General features: G+C 45.2%; 1 protein-coding gene across 18 annotated transcripts in view; it reads right to left on the bottom strand.

Annotated features, from left to right (window-relative positions):
- Positions 1-20,125, bottom strand: part of ank2b (ankyrin 2b, neuronal) — a 115,970-nt gene that overhangs the window by 37,309 nt on the left and 58,536 nt on the right. For 15 of the 18 annotated variants that reach the window (XM_068307903.1, XM_068307904.1, XM_068307914.1 and 12 more), the window contains exons 1-21: positions 19,225-19,581; positions 14,656-14,757; positions 11,762-11,860; positions 10,478-10,576; positions 10,182-10,280; positions 9,281-9,466; positions 5,330-5,428; positions 4,752-4,850; positions 4,496-4,594; positions 4,068-4,265; positions 3,878-3,976; positions 3,571-3,669; positions 3,390-3,488; positions 3,114-3,311; positions 2,463-2,561; positions 2,239-2,337; positions 1,912-2,109; positions 1,139-1,237; positions 927-1,025; positions 624-722; positions 405-503 (exon numbers count right to left, since the gene is read on the bottom strand). In XM_068307903.1, coding sequence (XP_068164004.1) covers positions 405-503; positions 624-722; positions 927-1,025; positions 1,139-1,237; positions 1,912-2,109; positions 2,239-2,337; positions 2,463-2,561; positions 3,114-3,311; positions 3,390-3,488; positions 3,571-3,669; positions 3,878-3,976; positions 4,068-4,265; positions 4,496-4,594; positions 4,752-4,850; positions 5,330-5,428; positions 9,281-9,466; positions 10,182-10,280; positions 10,478-10,576; positions 11,762-11,860; positions 14,656-14,757; positions 19,225-19,365 — 2,508 coding nt within the window. In that variant the 5' untranslated portion in view covers positions 19,366-19,581. Of the gene's footprint in view, positions 1-404; positions 504-623; positions 723-926; positions 1,026-1,138; positions 1,238-1,911; positions 2,110-2,238; positions 2,338-2,462; positions 2,562-3,113; positions 3,312-3,389; positions 3,489-3,570; positions 3,670-3,877; positions 3,977-4,067; positions 4,266-4,495; positions 4,595-4,751; positions 4,851-5,329; positions 5,429-9,280; positions 9,467-10,181; positions 10,281-10,477; positions 10,577-11,761; positions 11,861-14,655; positions 14,758-19,224; positions 19,582-20,125 lie in introns of those variants that run through there. The other 3 variants (XM_068307908.1, XM_068307907.1, XM_068307910.1) reach the window with 1 other exon arrangement.

Below are 20,125 nucleotides of genomic sequence, written 5' to 3'. Positions count from 1 at the left end.
CATGTAGCTGCACCAGTGGTGCACTTATCACTTTAGTGAAGCACAGCATGAAAGTATTTCCTGTTAACATTATGAACATTTTTTAGCAATATCTGAATAAATATTACATTTATGCAGGGCAAATATTACAAATTTTATATTTTAACATACATTTTTCTGTAGCCCTGCAGTGGATTACAGCACAGGTTAATGTTGTACACATCTACTCACAATTATTTCAGCCATAGACTGACGAACAAACAGTGTCTGATTCAGATAAAGTCTCATTATAGACGTGTTCTTGAGCCGTGTAACAGTTGGTCATTTTATTTAACTTCTTTCCACTCTGACAGTGACATCCGGTAAATGTTTAGCTAGCATTAGCCCCCAGCTGCTATCACAACATCACCAGGTGATGTACTCACTGTTGTCGTGGTGATGATCTCCTCGGTAACGACCCTCAGCGTGTCCACCACAGAGATGTACCCCAGCCTCCGGGCGATGCCCAGAGCGGTGTTACCGTTCTGTAGCGGAGAGCAGTGTGTGACGTGAGTGTGAGTGTGTGTGTGTGTGTGTGTGTGTGTGTGTGTGTGTGTGTGTGTGTGTGTGTGTGTGTGTGTGTGTGTGTGTGTGTGTGCACGCACCACGGTGATGGCGTTGGGTTTGGCACCGTTCTGCAGCAGAACGTTAATGATGTGTGTGTTTCCCTGCTGAGCTGCCTGGTGGAGGGGGGTGTATCCGTTCTGAGACAAACAGGAAAAACGTGAATGAAGCTGAAGTTTCATGAAACTTATAGTGAAATTCAGCTGAAGTTCATCCTTATGGGATGTATTATTATTATTAAGAACTTTCCCAATCTAACAAAATACTGAATGAATCAATATGTTTTTGACGCTAACGATCAGACATAAATCTTCGTAACAGTGACGTCTGCTCTAGTTCACCACCTTGGTCTTGGCGGTGACATTGGCTCCATTCTGAAGCAGGAAGTTCACCATCTTTGCGTTACCATAGTGACACGCTACGATGAGAGGGGTGTATCCCAGCTGCAAAACAAGAAAAGAAAATTCTAAATCTGCATAGAAAGACTTCCAGCCCCTGTTAACAGGATGAGAGGGAAGCGTTGGTGCTGGAGCAGAACATCACGGCGGGGTCCTACTTTGGTCTGCTGGTCCGGGCTGGCTCCGTTCCTGGTGAGGATCTCAGCGACGGACACCCTGTCCTCCTGAGCTGCCAGGTGGAGGGCAGACAGGCCGCTCTGGGGGGGAACCACAGGCGGTCAGCTGACACCACACACAGGGCGTTCTGTCTGTGGTGTCAGTAGACGTTCACGCTTGATTGGCTACCCTGATGACATCACTTCCTCTCCGAGGGGAGGGCACCTACAGGCTCTGTGATGATCTTCAGGAACACACACGTGTGTAGCAGCAGCAGCGGACGGTCGCGTCATTTCTCTGAGGAGCTTTTGTTCACACGCAGTGTGGAAGTATTTCTGATAGTTGTTAAAGTATTTCTGATAGTTGTTAAAGTATTTCTGATAGTTGTTAAAGTATTTCTGATAGTTGTTAAAGTATTTCTGATAGTTGTTAAAGTATTTCTGATAGTTGTTAAAGTATTTCTGATAGCTGTTTGTCAGCCTCATTGATCTACTCATTGATCCCCATCATGAGTAGATACAGTAACAGATTTACTTTTTAAAGTAACATCTGTTACTCTTTTTTTTTTTTAGAGTAACAAATGTTTTTTTAAGTAACATTTGCCATGTTAGTGTATCAGCAGCTGTTAGTCCAGCACTGGCCACCAGGGGGCAGATGGTGTCCCTTAGGTAACCAGCAGGACCACGTGACTGTCACACAACGTTTCACTGCATCCTTATCAATAAATAAAGTCATGTTTCCCATGAGCACTTGAGCCTGAGCAGGTTGAGCTGACCTTGGTCTGGACGTTGGTCTGCCCCCCCCTGCTGACCAGCAGGGCAGCCATGTCTGCGTGTCCCTCCTGGGAGGCCAGGTGGAGGGGGGTGACCCCCTGTTTGGTCAGGTTGTTGGTCTCGGCTCCGTACTGGAGCAGCACTCTGGCGATCTCCATCTGGTTCTTCTTAGCAGCGATGTGGAGAGGAGTGTATCCGTTCTGATTGGTGGAGACGAGGCAGAGGGGGCGGAGTCAAGGATCCATCACAACATGAACCTCCATGAGGATAAGTTTAATAAAAACAGTTCCAAAGCGACCCAGAACCCGCCCCTTCCTCTGGGGGCTCACCTTGGCCGTGTTGTGGGGAGACGCTCCTTTGTCCAACAGCAGGAGCGCCACCTTCTGGTTGTCGTAATGCGCTGCGACGTGGAGCGGCGTGAGGCCGTTCTGTAAAGCAGGGATGTGAGGACACACATCCAGAGACAGACAACATGCCAGCGTGACCCCCTCCTAATCGTACTCCACCCCCCCGACACCATCTCACAGTGTGAAGCCTTGTCCTCGACGTTTACCTTCCCAGCTGAATCAGGGGGGGCACGGCGCAGCAGCAGAAGTTTGGCCACATCCAGGCTTCCGTACTTGGATGCCACATGCAGGGGGGTGAAACCTTTCTGTGGAGCGAGGCGAGAGAAGGACCCGTCAGACTGACCCCCCAGGACGTGTTACACTCACCTGACGCTCACAATCCATGGTTCTTACATTAACACTCACTATTTAATAAACCTGGGGGGGTCAGAAGACCCTCGCTGACTCGCTGATGCAACTCAATGCAACCTTCAACTGGTCTAAAGTTAACAAAGCGACCAGCAGGGGGGGCACAGTGTTAACGTTCTACAACACGGGCGTGTTCCCACAGGAACCACATGATCCAGTCCTGAGGGGGCAGGGCTGTTAGCCACGCCCTCCACACCCCCTGATGAGAGGTGATTGGACGACGAGACTGAGTGTGTGTTCAGAGGAGCAGCTTCAGCCCCTCCCCCACCCACCACCAGGAGGAGACAGGATGTGACCTGGATGGGGGGGGGGCACCATGTGGACCATCAGAGAATATCAGAGTTGGATGCACGATGGATGCATCACCTCCACCCCCCAGCACCCCCACATCCCTACAGACCCCCCCCCATCAAGCAGCTCTACTTCCTTAGTGTTTCCTGAGGACCCACCTTGGTAGCCAATGAGTGTGAAGCTCCGGCCTCCAGGAGGACGGACGCCGTCTCCACCTGCCCCTCCCTGGCGGAGATGTGCAGGGGGGTGTATCCGTTGGTGGTGGCGGCGTCGGGGTGGGCCATGTGCTGCAGCAGCAGCTGCACGATCTCCGTCTTCCCCAGACGGGACGCGATGTGTAGGGGGGTCTGGTCCTCCTGAGGACGGGGGGGGGGGACACTGTCAGTGATGGAGGCTTCACCCGGAGCTTCTCCTGCTGGTGGGGGACGTCTCACCCGCGCCCTGGCGTCCACCATCGCTCCGTTCCTCAGCAGACATCGGACCACCTCCACCTGACCGGCCCGGGCCGCCATGTGTAGCGCCGTCTCCCCACGCTGCAACACCACGGCCCCCCCAGGGTCAAGAACACACACACCAACACACACTGTTCACACAACACACTGTTCACACACTCACGATGTTGCTGACATCAGGCGACGCCCCGTTCTGCAGTAACAACAGGACGATGTTCAGGTGACCCATGAAGGCGGCGACGTGTATGGGGGTCAGTCCAGACTGGGGGGGGGCAGGAAGTAGGAGGGGTTAAAAGTTAATAAAACAATTATTGTGTCAAAAAAAAAAGTTACTGCAGGAAAACTATTTAATGTCAGCAATGAAAGCTTTGTTTTACTGCACACACACACACACACACACACACACACACACACACACACACACACACACACACACACACACACACACACACACACACACACACACACACCTCTGTGATGGCCTGGATAGAGGCTCCGTATTTCACCAGCAGCTCCATGACCTTCACTCGGTTCTTCTTGCAGGCGATGTGCAGGGGGGTGAAGCCGTTCTGCGGGGGGGGGGGGGGGGGGGTGTTGTGATGAGACTGGAACACGCGTGACACACGTCTACATGTGACTGACGAGCGACCGTCCCCCTACCAGCGCTCTGGCGTTGGGGTTGGCCCTCTTGTCCAGCAGCAGCTTGGTGACCCGGTAGTGACCACAGTGAGCCGCCACGTGCAGCGCCGTCAGGTAATCCAGCGTGACATCATCAACCGGCGCCATGTGCTGCAGGAGGTGTTTGACACACTCCACGTGGTCGCCTTGAGCCGCCATGTGGAGCGGAGACAGTCCGTTCTGGGGGGGTGATGGAGGGGGGAGTAAAGGCAGGGGAGGATTTTTAATGAGAACTTTTTCTCCTTCAGTGATTTAATAACTGAAACAGTGAAGAATTCAAAGTTAACATCGCTCTGGTAAAGGATCAGAGGCTTTCACCATCCGTAGCCCCCCCTGAACACACCTCTACCATTTTAAATGTATCTGAGCTCATACACCTGTAGACTGGGGGAGGAAGTGACATCACACACCTTCGTCCTGGCCAACAGCGGCGCTCCTCTCTCCAGCAGCAGCTCCACAGACGCGTCGTGTCCGCTCCGGGCCGCACAGTGGAGGGGGGTCAGACCGTCCTGGGGGAGGAACAGGGTTTACAGACCAGAGCTGGGTGTGTGTGTGTGTGTGTGTGTGTGTGTGTGTGAAACACCCTGAGCTGATAAGCTGATCGATTCCCTTTCGTTCTGATGATCTATCGATGCTTTGATTGAAGTCCCGCTCCATCAGACTCACCCTCGTTTTGGCGTCGATCTGAGAGCCGCGATCCAACAACAACCCGACCATGTTGGCGTTTCCACGTTTGGACGCCACGTGAAGAGGCGTGATCCCGTTCTGTCGGTCAGGAAAATAAAATACCCAGTTACCCAGAGGCATCGTCTGCGCCGTTTGTGAGGGAATTAAATTCATTTGTGTTATTTTCACGTAATTTAACGGATTTGAATGTAATGTTATGAACGGACTACATTTATAATAAAGGGTCTAATTTGCTGTGTTTTCTGAGGACAATATTTCTCATTCACACATTCTCTACAATCATCAAACTAGAATTTACAATCACTGTCAGCAACACACGCCATCCCATAATTCAGAGGAGAAAGGCTTCTGCTTCCTTTGTTTTAGAGCGTAGAGAAAATATCTATATTTATCCACGCTGGTCACACGGCTAAAAATAGTTCTGCATCAAATATTGATCAAAGAGGAGGAATAAACGAATCTGAGGAGCAGAAATGAAGGTTCATCTGGAGGTGGAGCCACAGATTGGGGATTAGAATGAAGAACACAGATTAAATACAACTGGAGCACGACGTTACCCTGGCGGTGAAGTCCACCGCCGCCCCCCGGTTCAGGAGGAGCGTGGCCACGTTCACGTTCCCGTAGTGAGCAGCGATGTGCAGCGGTGTGAATCCACTCTAGAAAGAAACACAAGAAGAGGAGCAGAGAGGTCAGAGGTCAGACCAGAGGTTTTGTTTCTTATATCATGTCTGTAAATCTGTAGTTTTCCCAGCATGCACCAGTTGCATCAGCAATCACAGGTTAACAAAAGAAAAATGTAAGCACCAAAATCACAGGAAAAAAAGAATATATCGGTGTGTGTGGCACACACACCCCACACACTCACACACACCACGTCCATGCAGGTCATGACCCCAAAAATAAAAGAAATTAAGAAAAGAGGAAAACAGAACACACAGATCGACGTGAAGATGGACAGCGACCCAAAAGAACACCAATTCAAGTGAAATCATAAAGGAGGGGGGCAGGTTTCTGATCAACACCAAAGTGCACTATGTTCACTAGTAGAGTTAGCAATGACAGAGATATGGAGGAGGAGATTGCAGTGCAGGTGGGAGGAGTTGTGAAATTCTTGCCTTACCTTGCCGTTCTGTAAGCGAGGTCCGATTTTATGTGAAAAAGTTTTTACAAAAGTGTGAAGAATACAGTGACTAACGTGATGCTTCAAACGTATCACAGCTTAGAATGATGCAGCTCACGTGGTGCAGCATGCGGGTTCACACCACAGTCATGGCCAGGCAGCTCTTTTCTTAAAAAGTGTTTTAAGCGTCCCATGCTAACAGGTTAGCGCTGTTTGTAGCAATAATTCACTTATAATCATTTACTTCAACATCGTGAAAGATGAGCATGCAGTTCAAATACACAACTTGATCAGGAACTGTTTCGAGGGCCAGATAACAAAAAAATAATTCAACTCAAATTCCCCATGTGTGCACTTAAAAGAATAACAATATACTTTATACAATTTTTCATTTGAATTAATTCATTCAGATTACAATTTCATGATTTTAATATTAATTAAAAATTTTGTCACATATTATGGACACATATGGAAAATTTACGTACACTTGCATATATATATATATATATATATATATATATATATATATATATATATATATATATATATATATTTCATCAAATTTTAATTTTAATTAATTAATTCAGATTACAATTTCGTAATTTCAATATATGAATTAAAAATTTTGTCACACATTATGGACACAGATGGAAAATTTAGGTACAATTTATATTTATATATATATATATAATTATTATATATGGAAATATGCTGTCATCAGTTGCAGTTATTTAAAAACTGGTATAAACAAGGTAGTACATAGTGCATCTCTTGATGTCATGCAACAGAACACGGACAGACGACTGACGAGACAAACTGGTGGACGGAACACAATCACAGCTGGTCAAATACATCGAATAAAAACCACATGAGAGGAAAATGCAGTCATTTAAAATCTGGAAACCATCAGGTCTGAATAATGATGTTAATTAAAGACATTTTACGGTTAACATGTGCCAAAACAAAACACAACAGGTTGTCTGAGCTAAGATGAACAAACCACATACGAGACAGTATGAACAAGCAGAACTTAAATCCAGCAGTGAAATAAAGGCAGCCGGTGAGGACGAACACGTGGCCCTGCCTGTCAGCCGTGCAGGTCGGCCTCTGATTGGAGCAAATCAATAGAAATGTGAGGTCAGGAACCAAATGTGTGTTTTCTGCACCATGCAGTGATGTGGACGTGATAAAATGAACTGAAGACAAATGAAGAGATGGTGACTGGTTGACGAAGCGTGTGTATACCTCAGTAGTCCTATTGACCATCATCTGGAGCAGGAGGAACGAGGGAGGGAAAGATCAGTTCACTTCAGCTGGGTAATCAGATTACTGCAGGAACACGGCGGTGGCGGCGCCGTGCGGTCAGTAAACTGGTCAGTGACGCGGCTGGAGCGGGATTCATCCAATCAGGTGTGTTCTCAGTGCACATAATGATTACAAATGGAATATTAAGAATATTTTGAAATAAAAGTTGAACGTATTACCATCTTGTCACAAGAGCTTAAATTCTTCCAATGTTTAACATGTACGCAAAAAAACAGTAAATTAGTCAAATTGTTGTCAAGTTTGCACTGAAACTTTAATATCATGAAATAATTGTATTTTTTAAAAGTAATTTGGTTCTGACACACAGGGTCACAGTGAGACTTCCTACTGGAGCTGCTACCCCAGGTAACAAAAGTTAGCCTTACATTCAGACAGATGTTGACGTCAGTGATAAGATGGAGGACTTAACGGCTCCATCGTGACACCACTGCCAGGTAGAAGTGATGACAACAGCATCATTTCTTCATTAATACTATTTTTTTCTCAATAAGTTCTGACTGAAACTTTTCTGTGGTGAATATTTAAGTTTCTTCAGTTTCATTCATCAATACGAGTGTCAGCGACCACTAATGTGTGTGTGTGTGTGTGTGTGTGTGTGTGTGTGTGTGTGTATGTGTGTGTGTGTGTGTGTGTGTGTGTGTGTGTGTGTGTGCCCTAACATTGGGGATGACATCACTCCAGCCACGTCACTTCAAGCCACATCGTTACCAGGGAAACCGTCACAACTAAAGTCACTTCTGTTAATCCATCGGACATTTTAACCCCTCCTCTCCCCACCGATGGTCAAAAAAATAGTCTTTAATAAAACCCCCACCCCCCACCCCAACGACCCCCCCATTGGTTGCATGCAGCCTTGACACCACCATACAACCTGCAGACAGCGGCACACTCCATGCAGTGGACAGTGCTACACTTAGACACCGGGGCAGCGCGGTGGGGGGGTGACGGGGGAGACAGTGTGAGAGAATAGAAAAAGAGGGAGACACCCAGTTAGTGGCAGGATCAGGGGTGGGGGGTCAGGGTGGGGGTCAGAGAGAGATGCAGATGGAAACACCGACACATACAGGTACACAGCTTCATGGGGAAAGAACAGCGTTATTAATTATTAATTAATCATTATTAATTATTGATTAGTCATGAATTCATTATAAATGTTGGTTTTGTGGGACCTCATTTACATCTGATGAGGTTGGATTGTTTCTTCATAAGGAAAGTCTAAACATATAATAGGATTCCATCCCACAGACACATCCAGAGGGTACAGGACACTAGAACATGGACCAACACGTTCCCACAGGAGTCGGTGACAGAATAAGAATAACAAAGAATTTTTGGTTCAGTTCCGCAAATTTGCTCTCAAAACGTTGTTTGACTGGATGATGAAGTACGTTAGTGCTGTTACTAATGGACTGAAGTGACTGCCAAGACGCTCGGAAAGCTAAAAGAGGATTTTTAAACAAGTCTGAGCGACCTTCTGAAGAAACTTCTTATCGTTTCTTTTCATCCGTCAGCTCTACAAGCGGAGCATGACTGGATGAACCTGCTGATTCTTTAACTATTCAGAGCAGAAAAGACTCCAGTTGACCACAGAAGAGGTTCGACTCACCTTTGCTGTGATTCAAGTTTAATTCAAAGCCTTCAACTCACTAATGGTGAAGTTCTTCTGGTCTTTTCTCCACTCAAAGACGTCATTCATCCAGTCATCATCATCATTTTATCCCTGTTTATTCCGGTGTTGCCTTTAAGCACCACATTACAATGGGGCAGAGGGGACGCCCCTGTGGGCAGAAGTCCACACCGATGGACTCCATGCAGCTGCTTGTTGTCCCCCCTCCTCATATGATGACTTATCCAGATAGAACCTGGATGTTAAGACGTAAACCAGGTCGTTCAGTCGGAGGAACCTTGATTGTTTGAGGCTACCCTCCAGGTCCTGCTGATGTAAATCCCCTACAGCTTCAACCTATAGATCCTCACCTCCACAGGTACACTGTCACAGAAGCAGAGCACCACAGACCTCCCTCCATGCCCCCCTGTGGGGGCAGACACCCCCCCGCCGTACCTTGGACTGGACGTCTGCGTTGTGGTCGTTCTGCAGCAGCAGGGCAGCAGACTTGGTGTCGTCTTTGCGAGCGGCGATGTGGAGGGCAGGAAGGCGGACCTTCCCTTTGGTGTCGTTCTCCAGCAGGATGGACACCACCTGGTTGTGGCCCTGCTGGAGGGCGATGGCCAGGGGGGTGAAGCCGTCCTGCAGGGAGGAGGACAGGCAGGAGGTGAAGCATCAGGGACTGGTCCTTACAGGTAGACCTTGATACCAACGTTCAGGGTTTGTTCCTGAGGTCCAGTGAAATACTGAATATATTAAAGCAGGAAAAACAGAAATCAAAGCGCCCTTGGGGCAGGACTTTGGGGCAGTAGTGCTGGTTGATCACTGGTTATCCTACTTTACTGTTACTAACAAATTCTGCCTATACTGTGTTAAATCTACACGTGTTGATTCCTAGAGGACGTGTCATAATGGCCCCGGTGGTCACATAACTTTTTCTAACTGCCCCACAAGCAGGTTGATTTTTCATGTCACTGCAGCGTCTCATGACAGGACCGGGGGGCAATTTAGGGCATTTATTCATCCATCTATTTAATCATCCTGAAATTTTATTTGGCAACAAAAGGTTATCATAAGATTTTATTTTTAAATGAATTATAACCTAACCCTAACCCTTTCCCAGTCAAGAATTAATATTTTATGGGGGGGGGGGGGGTTGTTAGCTGGGTTATGTCTAAACATTTTTTAGATATTTTCCTTTAAGATTCAAAAACTACTGAACTGATTTCTTGGATCAGTCGTGACAATAAATTATAAAATAAAATGGTGATAAAATGAACAGATCTGATTGGTTGTTCACACAGTTCCATTCAACTTAATAATTATGAGTCGTATCTTGAAGCAGAAATCCTCTCACCTCCGTGGCTGTGCTCTGGTTGCCTCCGTTCTCCAGCAGGTATCGCACCACATCCATGTGATTCTCCTGGGCGGCCATGTACAGGGGGGTGAATCCATTCTAGAGCATGCACACACGCACACACACACACACACACACACACGCACGCACGCACGCACACACACACACACACACACACACACACACGCACACACACACACACACACACACACACACACACACACACACACACACACACACACAGTATTAGTGATGGTGAAGCAGTGTGTGGCGGTGGAGAGCCTACCGACACACACCTGTGACTGAGCGTTGATGTCGGCCCCCCGTTTGACCAGGATCTTCACCACATCGGCCTGACCCGCCAGGGAGGAGATGTGGAGGGCTGTGTTCCCTTTCTGGAGAGAGAAAAGCAGAAAACCACACCCAAAGGATGAGAAGAACCGCTGAAACGATTCACTGCACAGCAGTGAGGTTTATCAAGGTCTTTCTGTCTGAGTCTTCAGCCACATGTCACCTACATGTGAACACGTGACACATCCACACGCCTGACGCCTCCTGCTACCTTCTACTGCTGATCTCTGATCTGCTGTGAAGCAGCTGTTGCTTCCTATGAAGCTGCTCTTTGGACCGACACCAGCTGGAGTCACAACACTAGAAACCCCCCAGTAATGAGAGACCTGCTCCCACCGCAGCAACACGAGTGGATAACACTGCATAAACATCAGACCTCCATGTTTACAACTGCAGATCCTTTCCTCCATGGCTCCGGTGTCTCCGTTCCATTTTTAAACTCAAGTCAAGACTAGAAGGTTGTTTGTCTCAATGACGTCCTGAACTGTCGTGTCCAAAAGGAGATGAAGCTCCCTGCAAAGGAAGGTCTGAAAAGCTCTTTACACGTTTGATCTGTGTGTGTGTAGGTATATATACATAGAAAATCATTATGATATTATATAAAGTACTGTACATATCATATACTTTATAATATAATACCTGTTGTATATATATATATATATATATATATAAATATACACATATATACATATACAGTATGTATATGATACAGTAAATTTCTATTATTAATTTAATATATATAAATTTATATTATTGATATATATGATATAGTATATATACATATACATATGTACTGTATATATATATATTTTTAATTTATATACTGATTTAATTTCTGAGGGGACATTAGTGGTACACTCTGATTAGTTGAAGCATGTATACTGTATAAATGTGGTATTTATCACGATCAGATCACCTTAATAAAACCACCTGTGGTTCACTTCCTGGTGTGACAGAAAACATGGGTGATACAGTTCTGCTCCACTGTCAACCTCCAGGACCGGGTAGGACACCTCCATGGAAGTGGGGGTCTATCCACAATAGTATGATGTGTAACGTGTGTGTGCGTGTGTGTGTGTGTGTGTGTGTGTGTGTGTGTGTGTGTGTGTGTGTGTGTGTGTGTGTGTGTGTGTGTGTGTGTGTGTGTGTGTGTGTGTGTGTGTATCTTCCTCACAACCATCTCACAGCTGCTTCCTGGTGGACCTGCTGACTCAGCGGTGATGACCCACCTTTGTGGATGAATCCACTGCTGCACCTCGATCCAGAAGCTCCTGGACCAGATCCAGGTGGCCCTCCTTGGCTGCCAGATGCAGAGCGTTAAGACCATTCTGGAGAGGAACAAAGGGGGGCGGGGGGTCAGCGCTAACATAGAACCAAACATCATGAAGACAGATCCAGAAGGAAAGAGGTGGGGGCACAAGCAGGAATACTCTTATTTTATTATTCTACAGTACTGTGTTCATCTGCTTTGATCAAACATTTAAAGTAATGATTGATGATAGTCGACTGAGGCGATGCACGATGTTCCGTCTCCCCACATTCCTTGATTCTGGTTTAAAAAAGTCGATTTAAACAATAAAACTAAGTGTAGGGTCACGAGAAGAAATGAGCCACCCCATTACGCCAAAATCCCAACTGAGAAAGACAAAGTTAAAGTCCCTGAAACAGGAAAAAAAACCCAAAGGCAGAATCAGGACCGAGCAAAAAATGTGACGTACGACACAACAAACCTCAAACCTTTCAAAATAAAACAGGAAATGACTTCATACAAAGGCATGACACCCCTATTAAATCAAAAACTAAATGAATTATTTATTCGACAGGGAGAATTCTCATTGGTTATCATTTCTGTACACGGCTCAGACTTATTAGTTTCCACGGCTTCATTTGACTCCTGCTTTGTTCCATTTTGTCCAGCTGGCTGCTAACATTCTGTCTGCTGTTTTTATTGACAGTGTGGAGGTTTATTGAACTACATGTAATAAACTAATAGTTAACTGAAATATTTTGAGGGTGATTTAAATATATCTTTACAAAGTAATCAACGTTTTCCCATTTCTGTGCTGTTAACATGTTAATGTTAAACCATCAGAATGAACTAATCAATAACTTTTATCATCATCAGCACCAGGTTACAGTAAAACCAGCCGCTGAGTCAATAAGTAATTTCCTCCATGACTTCCAACCCGACCCTTCATCGGCCCCTGAGGCCAGTGGCCCCACTGTGCTGATGGGGTCCCTAGGGCGCCCCCTGTGGGACCCCCACACAATCATGTGAACATGTGACCCCACACTGACCTGAGTTACTCCACAGTTCACCAGTAACATCTATTCCTGGATCATCTGAGTGTTCTTTCACCCGCCGGCCTCGTGATGACCAAACATCTCTCATGTTTACTCCGTGTGTCGGTGCATGTAACATATATCACATTCTATTTAACCCTTTCAGGATTTTTACACTTCTACATCATAAGTTTGATTATATTTCATATAAAACTTGATGTACACAATCACACACATGAATCTGCATTTACAATGTGAAAAATTCTGGATTTATCAAAAATTATACAAAGTAAAGCTCACATGTACAGATGTATGTACCGGTAAGCATTTTCTGGACAATTTTTTGACACTTTTGTCACAAAGTTCCATTCAAACCTTATTTTCCCGAAAACAGATTTTTTTTTCATAGTTCAGAGTTTAAAGGGCTAAGGCACAGATTGGATTATGTGTAGAGGATTAGGATTTTACTCTCAAAGAAAAAGTTGTAAGTTTACAGAATATTTACATCAATTTATCTCTCAGTGTATTTTCAGTTTTAAAATGTAGTTAAGAAAAGAAACTGTTTTGAAAAGTTATCGAGGAAAAAACTGTTGGTATTGCACGGTATTGTATCGCATCGTGTTGCATTGCGTTGCTTTGCGTTGCATTGCCTGTACCCAACAGGTGAGGTTCCACCTGCCCACTCTCCACCATCAGACACCACGCAGTGCAAACATGCAAACACAACCCCCACATTCTGAATAGACATCTTGAATGTGAGTACTGATGTCTTACAACTCATTTCTGTCTGTTAGATAATCCTTTACTTCCTGTATATAGAGTTACAACTTCCAGGTGAACTAACTGTTCTAGCAGGACCCCCAGGGGCATTAATCGTGTAGACACCCGGTGCTCCCCCTCCACCATCCACGTGATCTCAGCCTCTCTCCAGCAGCTAACATGAACAAAACCATGGAGGAGGCGATTCCCAATTACCTGTCTGATGAATTAGACTGGGGGTGCAAATGGGAGGAGGTGCAACACTAATGTAGAAATGTTGGAGAGCTCTCTGAGCTGCAGAGGTGTAAACACAACATCATCACAGCTACTGAGAGTTACTGAGGTCTAATCAGGGTGAAAGCAGCAAACAGTCAGGAAACGTCTGATTCTAAAGACTTCAGCCAAAGTGTAGAGATTAGCACTGATTAGGATAATGCTGGGTAATATTCAGTGCTGCAATCTCAAAGTTAAAGATAATCTGATTCTTAATAACATTATATAATCATATAGTCGAGACCTGTTTCCTTTCTTTGAGCAATAAAAATGTCTTCTCCAGCTTCACACCTTCTCTGTAACCGTTCATCCTGCACAGGATCAAACGGGGTCACATTCACACCCCTGTTTCTAGACTGTGTGAACAACTACAAGGAACTGAGAGCTCAATGAATGAGTCAGGAAACAACCACTGGTCTGTTTAGTCCTAAACTCACTGTCCCCCCAATCCAGGTCTGGAATGCTAAGAGGAGACCAGATAATGACTGGACCTAAATAAAGAAACTCTCCACGATCAAACGGTGCTGCTGGAACACAGAACCACTTTCACACAGCGGGACAGGATGTATGTGGAGATTAAAGGACAGCTTGAGCCTGATATCTGTAAACTAACGCTGGATTAGCCACATGTTTTCATGTTCACACGCCAGACATGTTGGATTGGACTTGAACATCACGCCAGACTGACACCTACAGCAGTGGGTGAAACTGGGAGTCAGCTTGTTGGCTAAGAAAGACCTGTAAACGTATCACCACTGCAGCCTCTGATGAGAGGTAGCACCACTGAGTGTGTTGAGAAAGGTGTTACCTGATTGCAGGTGCTGATGTCCACTCCCCCTTTCAGATATTCTAGGACTTTGTCGATGTTCCCCGCCCTCGCCGCTCGCAGGAAACTGGTGTTACTGTCGGACTGGAGGAGACAGAAAAAATACCGTCAGAAAAATCAGCCACAAAAAGTTAAAACCGCCGTCGCATCCCTAAAATAAATGCTTCATTAATGCAAACACTGTGTAGTCCTACACATCATGACACAGGTGTTCTGGAGTAGACACGGGGATTAATAAAGTCGATTTCATTTCACTTCATTTAAACAAAAAACAAATCAGTTAATATATTGATACACAACACGTTTGCTCTTTAATGGAACATTTATCAAAACATCAGCGTCTAACCTGCCAATTACAGCTGTTGTTGAATTAATTGTGACTCAATGTCATGTCTGGGAGCCCTTTGACCTCAGCTACCACTGTAAGGAATGGATCCCAACCCAACTGGAATAGTTCCCAACACAACTTGAAGAGAACCCAACCCAACTGGAATAGATCCAACCCAACTGGAATAGATGCCAGCCCAACTAGAATGGAACCCAACCCAACTGGAATGGAACCCAACCCAACTAGCTTCCTGTTGTCTATTCAGCATCTTCCGGCCTACAGCAAATACACACTGTAAGCAAATGAAATGAAAACTAATTTGCGTTAAATGAAGATTCCACTAAAGATAGTCTGATATCTCTGTTCCATAATTGAACTTCTCTTTAAAGTGTGTTAATCTGTATGTTCAGGGTCTTTAAAGCGTGTTAATCTGTATGTTCAGGGTCTTTAAAGCGTGTTAATCTGTATGTTCAGGGTCTTTAAAGCGTGTTAATCTGTATGTTCAGGGTCTTGGAGGATGCTCTGTTCTTAGATGCTGACACAGCAACACTTGGAAAGCGGCCCAGACTGCGAGCAGCAGAATGATGCAGCAGTTTCCTCTGGATGAAGCTAAATCAGACACAGCTGTTCGAAGCTCTCAGGTCTCTGCTCCTCCAGTGGAGAAAAAAAGCTCTCTGATATATATTTTTACTGCATTCAGAGGTCACACATAGATACTGCAGCAGTGAAGAGAGTGATGGCTGGTACTTCTGAAGGAGACGTGAACATGTTCCTAATGTTTATCTCCTGTCTCCTGTAAAGTTGAACAGTAATCTGTGAGTGAAGACAGTCATGATAGACGTGTCCTCCATCAGTCTGTCCACAGGTCACCATCCAGGATGAGCTGTGGTGAGATGAGCAGGAACTCTGCAGCGCTGACTTCACACACACATTTAGTGTGTGTCACAGCAGCTCTGCTCTCACACACATCCTCAATGTGTGGTAATAAATCAGTGGTTACCTCTGTATGATGATGAGTACAACCCTAGAGGTCCATAACATAACTGTCCAGTTCATATTAAAGACAGATTACAGTTCAGACTTCAATATTAGTGATTTCTCTCTTTCTGACAGAATGGTCTTCAAAAAGCAGACGAAGTATGGTGACACACAAGGTTCACATTTAGTTCTGACACTTTTTAAGGTATATATGTGTTATCAGGAGGTACGGCACACAGTTTTAGTTACTATGACGACACTCTTTATAATCTGTCTCCCTAAGAGACAGATGTGGATTTCAAGATACAGATGGAACTAAATCAATATGATTTACTATTTACTTTTAAAATGTGAACATTTGATCTGTTTTTATCGTGATCTATGGCCGATGTTTCCACCGATTATTATCAGTAGTTTTTAACCATCGTCATGACAATGAGATGTTACAGTTATTTTATTCCATTCTATTCTCACTCCAAACACATTAAACGGGTCCTGTGGTTCTACTCGTCCACGTGTGACAGCATCACCTCCCAGCGCCTTCTGGGACGTTTGGAGACGGAACTCAGGTCTGGCTGGTTTAATGTTGGAGAACATTGTAGACTGACACGCTGCATGTTTCCAACAAAGCTTTAAAGTGAACTGACTTTAGCACAGACCTCTGATCAGCTTCACGGCGCTGAACAATTGTCATATTTGATTACTGGTGTTCCTTAATAAGAAAAACATGAGCTCTCTGCTACTGTAAGATGTGTGTTTAATGTATAATGATTATGGGGAAATTATGGGGAAAGAACTGACATCCCAATCACAATAAGTTCAGAAACATCTTGAATAAGTTCACCGAGTTCATACGGAGTTTAGTCCGTTTGTGTCTGATGGAGAAATGTTTTCAAGGTGCTGAAGCTCAGAAAACACCTGACAAGTTCTTTTATCGGTGATAAATAGGATAATAGATAAATACAAGTCTATAAAGCCAGCTTAGCCAACACTGACTGCATCACATGTACCTACAGTATCTAGTAGAACCGTCTCCTCCTCTGGTCCAGCTCCTGTCTGGACTCAATCAAACCTGACACCGTAATGGAACCCAGCCCTCTACACGAAACACCGTCAGAGACCAGTACCCAGGCCGGGAGCATCGCAGCCTCTCCCTGTTACCATGGAGACAAACACTGCCCTCTCTGGGTAACCATGACAACAAGACTTCCTGTCTGTTAGCGGAGCTAGCAAAGTAAGCACATGAAATAATGGAGGGTATTGCTCCCGTTGGAACCGTCTGTCATTCCCGTGTGTGTGTGTGTGTGTGTGTGTGTGTGTGTGTGTGTGTGTGTGTGTGTGTGTGTGTGTGTGTGTGTGTGTGTGTGTGTGTGTGTGTGTGTGTGTGTGTGTGTGTGATCTGACTGTGAGATGAATCACTTTTCGTGTTGTTGCTTCAGACGTCTCTCTTTTGCTGTAATGATGGTTCCTTGCCAACATGATGTTATTCCTGTTTTATTTCCTGCCACGCCTTGTTCACAACGGGCACATGCTAATGATTTTAGCTTAAAAGCTAAAGTAGAGCTTTTATTTTGAAGGAGAGTCTGAATCAAACCACACCGTATCGCTGGTGTTCTGGAGATTCGTGTTCCTCTATCTGACCTTTCACCCTCTCGGGAGCAAACTATGGTCCCCCCCCGATGAAGGAACACGAGAACAACGGTTCTGCTGGCAGAGATCGATGAGAACATGAGATACCTCTGTCTAATGGAAGCTAATGGTGAGCGTAAGGAATACCATCTATCATATTTCATGGAGACTGACAGAATTTTTAGAATGAGATTTTTTGGTATAAAACAGTTTCCAGCGTTTGGGGGGTCAGAGGATTCTAAATTCTATGGAATCCAAACATGAGGACGAATTTTATTTGAAACAGTTTGAAAGCTGAATGCTGCTCCTGCGTTTGTCGGTAATGCTAATAGTAAACCTGATGTGTGCGTCACAAGAACGACGTGAGAAGAACTCCCCAGGTGAGCTACCGCCACGTTTCTGAAAAGGAAATGATAAATGTTTCCCTTTTCATAAAATAAATGTGTTCACATGACAAATGAAATGACTGTACCTGAGGATCCATAGAAACCAGTTCAAAGGTCAGAGCAGTAGTACTAGTGTTTCCTACAACAGCTCAAAAACACTGCAAAACAATTCTTTACATTAGTAGTAAAATAGCTAATATTATTTATATAGCAATAAAGTAAACGTATCAGTCTCATTTAAGTCTCATAAAAAATGAGTAAGAAACATCACTGACATTAACAAGTGTGCTAGGCTAACAAAAACATGATGTTGTCCTTTGGTTGACAGAAACGTTCAACCAAACGTTTTGCACTGCAGTTTCAAAATAAAAGCACGCATCTCTATAATTTATTATAATTTAGTTGATCTCTAAAAAAAAAATCATATCTTATATATCATATATATAAATATATATTATTATGTAATAATAATAATAAGCAGGGTCCAAGTCGTGTTCTTATGAATAAAACTGGATGTGCCTATCCTACTTTTAAATACCCAATAAAATCTTGGTAGTAGTTTTTTACCATGTATTTATGTAGTTGTTCATGTGTGTAACTACACTTTGATATAGAATACAAACCTATAATGTGAACATAATCTCCTTAAAGGACCAAATGAAGTTAAAAACAGCCTGTTTGCTGACTGGCAGATCTTGGATGCTTTTTTTTTTTTAGCCGTGTGGTTTAGAGTCCCAGTTTGTTACAATAAGTCATTACGGTAGATTAAACACGATCACATAATGCCCCCTAATTAAAAGAGCATCTTATAAATACCCAGTAAACAGATAGCATGTAGCACCTCTCTGTGATGCTATATTAATGCCTGTACTCCCAGCGGCGGCGGCGTGGTGTTAGAGTCATTAACCGTCTGTAAATGAGCCCCCGGGGTCCTCATGCTGGTGGACACAGATACTTTAGGAACGGGAATGTCACACTGGCCTTTAAAGGAAGAGGAGAGTTGACACCCCCACCCCCCCACCCCATCCTACACACACACTGATACACACACACCCCAAACAGAGCACCGTGAGCTAAACACCAGAACTGTTCACACCTGACCAAACCTGGACTGATAAACTGATCAGAGCTGATCACCAAAATAAAACACCAGACATGAAGACGTCAGAGCGTTGGCTTGACAGAAACATTCACGCCCCGTTACCTGGAAGGTTCTAGTCAGGTTCTTACCAGCATTACAGGAGGTACCACAGGAAAGTGTTCCACACAGTAGTATTCTGGCAAAGCATTGTGGTCCAGGCTGGCCCGGCCCCCACCTGTCCGCAGCCCCTTGTCCGAGCCACACACCTTACACATGGCTGTGTTCCCCATGGTGCAGGATGGACCCGTCTAGCCCATCATCATGTGAAGACCCCTAATCCCTGATAATCCCTGACAGGCTACCCTCCAGGGTGGGGGGGCCAAGCCTCACCTCCCTTCAGCGCTCGTGTCCCTGTTGGACCGATGGACCCGTGTCCCTGTTGGACCGATGGACCCGTGTCCCTGTTGGACCGATGGACCCGTGTCCCTGTTGGACCGATGGACCCGTGTCCCGACTGCTGCCAGCATCGCCTCATCGCTCCAACCCCCCACCGCTGACCAACGCCCCCTCCCCACTACAGAGACAAGGCTATTTTTACACCCACCAGTCCAGCTATGCATGTAGGGAGAGGGGGCAGACAGAGGGGGGCCGACGTGGGGCAGCAGGCCAAAACAGGAAGGGGGAGGGGTCATCACACACACGCTGAGATGAGATGAGATTAAATGAGATGAGATGAGATTAAATGAGATGAGATGAGATGAGATGAGGGTTTGATAAGCTTCATTCTCATCATGAGACCTGAAAAGACCCCCCCCCCATCCAACAATGACAGTCCCGTCTTATTACCCTTAAATACCCCAGTGAGGTGTTTGATGATGCACTCTATTATCAGAACACCCCATTCTCGTGCTGACCCCCCATGGAAGTTAGTTTGGTGGAGCCCTGCCCCCATGTGACCTTCATCTGAACCTAGGCTGGACACTGATCCATCCTAACAGTTTGAAGTCCTCCCCAAGACCAACCATTAAGAAAAAATACTGAACATGCAGC

This window comes from Antennarius striatus, chromosome 23 (assembly GCF_040054535.1).
Source record: "Antennarius striatus isolate MH-2024 chromosome 23, ASM4005453v1, whole genome shotgun sequence".
Lineage (NCBI taxonomy): Eukaryota > Metazoa > Chordata > Actinopteri > Lophiiformes > Antennariidae > Antennarius > Antennarius striatus.
The sequence above is the reverse complement of the archived record's forward strand: the minus strand, read 5'-3'. Positions and strand labels throughout refer to the sequence as shown.